Source organism: Xenopus laevis, chromosome 5S (genome assembly GCF_017654675.1).
Source record: "Xenopus laevis strain J_2021 chromosome 5S, Xenopus_laevis_v10.1, whole genome shotgun sequence".
Lineage (NCBI taxonomy): Eukaryota > Metazoa > Chordata > Amphibia > Anura > Pipidae > Xenopus > Xenopus laevis.
This window is the reverse complement of record NC_054380.1, coordinates 57,610,373-57,616,372: the sequence shown is the minus strand read 5'-3', so window position 1 is coordinate 57,616,372 and position 6,000 is coordinate 57,610,373. Positions and strand designations below refer to the sequence as shown.

General features: G+C 37.0%; 1 protein-coding gene across 9 annotated transcripts in view; it reads right to left on the bottom strand.

Annotated features, from left to right (window-relative positions):
- Positions 1–1,333: 1,333 nt before the first annotated feature.
- Positions 1,334–6,000, bottom strand: part of dcbld1.S (discoidin, CUB and LCCL domain containing 1 S homeolog) — a 53,377-nt gene continuing 48,710 nt past the window's right edge. For 7 of the 9 annotated variants that reach the window (XM_018264427.2, XM_018264428.2, XM_041564010.1 and 4 more), the window contains 5 exons: positions 5,866–5,982; positions 5,443–5,527; positions 4,262–4,311; positions 3,619–3,738; positions 1,334–2,356 (listed from right to left, as the gene is read on the bottom strand). In XM_018264427.2, the coding sequence (XP_018119916.1) occupies positions 1,830–2,356; positions 3,619–3,738; positions 4,262–4,311; positions 5,443–5,527; positions 5,866–5,982 (899 nt within the window). In that variant the 3' untranslated portion in view covers positions 1,334–1,829. 9 annotated transcript variants of the gene reach the window in all.

Here is a 6,000-nt window from a genome sequence, read left to right as displayed (position 1 = left end):
CCTAATACTCACCTAGTCCTCGGAGGACAGGAAACAAGAACACAGGGGATAGCAGGAGGGGGGGGTGTTTTGTTCTTGTTTACTGTCCTAGGAGGAGGGGCCATCTCTCTCTTGTGGTGCTGCCGGGGACCTGAAGAAACTTGATATTAAACCCCAAATGTTCCATACACCAATGTAACTTCAGTTAAGACCTCCGTCTAATTACATCCAACGAGCAGCATATCTCTCAGATTCCCTCATTATGCACCTGGGCAGAGACAATTCCTGGGAGATCCAAATAACAGAAAGATCCATTATCCAGAAAACCCCAGGTTTCTAGCATTCTGGATAACAGGTCTCAAACCTGTAGAATGTTTTTGAGCACCTGATGAAGGATGATGAGCCAAACATGTAGTGCACGACTTTTCTGCAATAAATACACAATGTATAAAAATACTGCGTGCTCTTCGGGTACTACTTCATGGTTACTTTTAATTCCAGGCAGTGTCATTCTGTGGCCACTTAAGCAAATAAAGTTCTGTCTTGCATAAAAAAGGGCATTAACTCAAGGGATGAAAACATAATTATGCCTCTTTATAGGTCCCTGGTGAGGCCTCATCTGGAGTATGCAGTGCAGTTTTGGACTCCAGTCCTTAAGAGGGATATAAATGAGCTGGAGAGAGCTGGAGAGAGTGCAGAGACATGCAACTAAATTGGTTAGAGGGATGGAAGACTTAAATTATGAGGGTAGACTGTCAAGGTTGGGGTTGTTTTCTCTGAAAAAAAGGTGTTTGCTAGGGGACATGATTACACTTTACAAGTACATTAGAGGACATTATAGACAAATATCAGGGGACCTTTTTACCCATAAAGTGGATCACCGTACCAGAGGCGAAATAGAAGAAAAGAACTTTAATTCGAAGCAACGTAGGTGGTTCTTTACAGTCAGGACAGTGAGGTTGTGGAATGCACTGCCGGGTGATGTTGTAATGGCTGATTCTGTGAATGCTTTTAAGAATGGCTTGGATGATTTCTTGGACAGACATAATATCAAAGGCTATTGTGATACTAAACTCTATAGTTAGTGTATGAGTATATATAGTTTATATGCGTGTGTATGTATGGATGTTGGGTTTCATTTGGAAGGGTTGAACTTGATGGACTTTGGTCTTTTTTCAACCCAACTTAACTATGTTAAATAGATTATACATTAAATCTATTTTCCTTGAAGTGCAAATGAGCTTTCCCAGAAGATCAGTAACATTTGTTGTATCCATAATGGCTCTTCTATTGAAGAGTACATATTGGCATAAAAAAAAAATTCAAGAAACATGAGAGTTTAAACAGTAAGAAATCATGAGAGAACAACACATTTATTATGAATTGTTTCTAATAAACATAGCATTGTTGAAACCCTGCCAACCAGCATATATTATGACAAATATATTTCCATATGATCCTGTTTTACAGGTAACCAAGCTTTATACACATTCACAGTGTTAATGAGCTTAATGTTCTACACAATTGGCATACAAAACATTAAGCTATTTTTTAGATTCCAAGCAGTGTGTGCACCATTATTTCTCAAGTAACAATAAAGAACAAAACACTAACAAAAAAAAGTTATATCTGTACAACAATACATGTTCTTTTTAAATATTTTCTGTACACATTGCACATAATATAAGGTAACCTGTGCCCTTGAGATAAAATCACATTCCCCTTGAATGATTTCCAGGCATTAACATAAAATATATAAAAAAATAGTCATCAGTGTAAACAACATCTTCCAGCAGCTGTGCAGTAACATAGGTTAGGAATGTGCCTTGGTGTTTTTCCCTTTGTTACAGTTATAAGAGCGAAGTTATTGCAGTCTGGTTTATTGGCTTAAGACAGTCCCGTGGAGAAGAGTAACCATCTGCCACCATGGAGCAGATCTGTGGCTTTTGGTACTCATCATTCCCTATTGCAGTCCATCCGCTATACACCTTGGGCCGATCATAATCACATTCTTCTGTGTTGATGCAGTGAGCTGTCTGGTAGTCCCTACCGCTGTTCTCTGGACTAGTCGAGATTGAAAAACTAACAGCAGAGAAGGAGTTCTGGCGGTCTAACGATATTACCGGTACATTATATCCAGACTCAGAAGTAAAAGTGTTTCCCCTAATCAAGTGACGTTCTATAATGGGGGTGGCATATTCTGGCTTGGAAATGGTGAGGGGAAGGGCATACTGATGTCTGTTCCTATGTGGGCAATCATAGTGGTTTTCAATTTCCTGAGTTCCTGAGGTTTCGTTGGTGTCTGTGTCCATTGGTTTGAATGTGGAACCTTTTCGTGTGACCAAGCCAGTACCGATCATGGCAGGCTGCTGATAGTCTAAAAGCACACAAGCAACATTTATTAGATGTGCAAAAAAAGCATATGGATATAAATCAATATTTATTACAGAACTGTATAATATCAGAAAAAATGCTTTAAAATCTATTGCTATTAACCTCTCTATTGACATAAAAGCTGTATCGTACTATTAGGATGCTATTTGTGTGGTTTTAGTGAAGGGAGCCTGGTTGTCACTAAAAATGCAACATAAGCTTTTAAAATCATGTTTGATTATGTGATTAAGTTCAAACATGCAGCACAGTAGGCAGAAGCACGAGTGTCATATGGCATATATCAGAGCACTTTTTGGGTTGCTGCACCCCATAAGGCATATGCCACACTCTGAATTAAACTTACTCTTGTGTAAGAAGATACTTAGAATTTAGATAGACAAAGGAATATACTTTGTAATCAATGAAAATGTATCTCAAACCTACACAATAATGAATAAGCAATCTGTTTATGATTAGCTGCATTCTGGTGTATCACCAGTAGATGGCAGGACAATTTAAGGCACAACCTCCTTATTGGGGGCATAGCTAGTATTATTGCACTGGCTATTTTGTGGAGGTCCTTATTTTTGGAGCAAACATCTGCATTATTACTACTTTTATATATTGATATGCAAAGTATATTGTGCTGCATAATAATAAGTTGAAATTTCCTCCCTTGTAGCTTTTTTTCCTTTTATATGGGATCCGACAGACCACCCACTCATTATTTAAAAGTCAGATCTTCTGAGCAGTAACTGACAGGCCAAGTCAGACGTACCTTAAAGGGGAACTACTATCACGAAAATGAAAATGTAATATAAGCTACCTCATAGTGAAGTAAGAAAACTTCTTAATACGATCAATCAAAAAATCTGCATTGTTTCTAAAATAATCACGTTTATATTTACTATTCCTCTCTCAGCATCTGTTTCTTTTCATTCAGTCTTCATGCAGCAGTTGGGTGTCAGATGAATGATCCAATATATCTTATAGGGGGGGGGCTCCCTTTCCTAGCAGCTGTATCAGAGCTCACTCAAATAACTGATTCCAGTACAAACAAAATCTAACAAAATAGCTTCATTTTGCACAAATTCTGCATGTAGAGAGACAGGATTTCTGGAATGAGTTCTAATACATTTTCTAGGTAAAGGGAGCCCCCCTATAAGATATATTGGATCATTCATCTGACACCCAACTGCTGCATGAAGACAGAATGCTAGTAGCAGACGAAATAATCAAACAATAATTTTCTATTTAATATATTACCTTCCATGTCGCATTTCACTAGATCAAACTTCTGTGGTGGGTCCTGGTCATTATTGTAACTAATGATAAATTCTGTGGACTGCTGTCGTACAATCGGTTGGTCGAGAGGTTTCCAGCAACCTGATGAAAACAGAACATTATTTACACTGCGCATTTAGGGGCAGATTTATCAAGGGTCAAAGTGAATTCGAGGGAATTTTCGAAGTAAAAAAATTCGAAATTCAGAGTAATTTTTTGAATACTTCAACCATTGAATAGGATACTACGACTTCGAATTGTGTCTCACCTATGACTAAGCACCGGAGGGTGCGAAACGCGTAAGGTGGGCTATGTGGGGTTAGTATGTACCGAAAACTTTTTAAATGTGATTATTAATAAATTACTTGCTTTTACTCTAAGATATCTTTTTTGAGCCTTGGGGTCTAAACAGCTGAGGTGAAGATGGGCAAACAGGTGGGGTGTGGACAGGCAGGGCATTGGGCCAAGTAGTATTTTCCTGGGTGCAAATAATACTTGGCCAGGTTCTGGGTGTCAGATTCTGTTTGCCCTCCATAACCATACCCATACTCCATTCTAGATTACAGTAATATATGAAACACATCTATATTTAAAACCACATAATCAATAATGAGTCCATACTCACCCCCATTCTTTTCCTCAGGGGACTTGTAGGCTTCAGTCTTTAACTTTCTGCTACAGAGAATACATGATTATTATAAGATATATCAATCTATGTTAAGTCAACCCCTTCCCCACACTCACATCACACTGTCAGTTTCCCTTTGAGTTATAAACGTGCTCAATCAAGACAGTATTTAAGCAGACATGAAAACCTGCAGCCCTGCATCTAATGTTGAACTACAATGACCTTAGCTAGCCGCCGACTACAGAATGAAAATATAGAGTGGTACTAATATACATTGACACAATGAAGATTATGGAGATTAACTGCCATGGCTTGAACTGCTACAGATGGCAGCAGGCAGTTCTGATATAATTAATTAAGGCAGACAAAGCATATTACTGCTCCACAAATTTATTATCTTGTTCAACCTGAAAAGGGCTGATAGCTGTGGATTTTAGAAAAATCTGCCCACCCATACAAATGACAGATTAGGATAAGAAATATTAAGAAGAAACAAACCAATCTCAGTAGGTTTTCTTTTGCATAAAAGTATGAAACCAACTTATTGCACGTTAATACATATACACTAGAGCCACCATATTGCTTACCCTATGCTGAGGTATTCTCATATAAAGAAATTGGGTATCTTTTTAAAGACAGTATGTTTAAAAACTGACAAGGCAAGCACTATGGCTGCTCCCTGCCATATGTAGAAATACAATTACTACAGAGAACAAATCATAAACATCATAAACTTCTGCACATTGTTTACATTCTAAGTAAACTGAATCCAACCAATCAAAAACATAAACAAAAACATAATTCCAAGGTTTTCAAATCTTTGGGTAATAAGAGGTATTCTGTCCATCAAGGAAAGGGCATTTGAAATGATTGTTTTTACTTTGCTTATTGTGTAAAACTGGCAGATAGTAGACTAGGTAATTAGTGAAAAAAGAAAATCACCTACTATAATGGCCTTAGTGAGATTTGCAAAGAATGAATTCCAGTTTCAAAGTGACCAAAGAGTACTATGATTATTTTGTGCAGAGAACACTATTTGTAATTGTATTATAATTAAGAAAGTGTGGCTACTCATTCACACAAATTAAACCAATAGAAAGAAAATCAATACTGTAATTAGCTCCCTGCAACTGACCATAAGTATTACTAGAACGGTTAGATTCGTACAAAAATATTACCTTCTTGTTGCACAAAAACAGACTCCAGCAATAAGCACGCATGCTGCTAGTGCAATAGGGACAATAATAGCAAAGATTTTCCATCCTAAAATGACAAAAAAAACATGATTTTAAAAGATATTGTACAACACATTTTAAGTCTTTTGTACAATAAATGAAAAAAAAAACTTTACCTCAATCAACATTTTCTTTAGTACAGTGCTTTTTCACAACAGAGTCTAAACTAAACTAAACTAGTTGTAATATCAAGCTAATCTTAGTAAGACAAATGCTCTTTCATAAAGAATACTTTGTTTTTGTGTATGCACTAATTTATATGGAACTTTTCTTAACTGGCAAATGCATATTCTTTGTCTAAAAATGTATTTTAATGCTGCTTGCCTATACATGTGTGCCATGAACATAAATGCCATGAATACTTACCCAGGTTTGATTCTTCAGCAGGAACAAGCTCAGTGATGGCCTTTTCTTCAGTCACTGGTGGTTTCTTGCTAAGGTCACTTGTCTTCTTCCACATAGGATGAGTGGATGAATTATGTGCTGTGAATGAAAATTGGC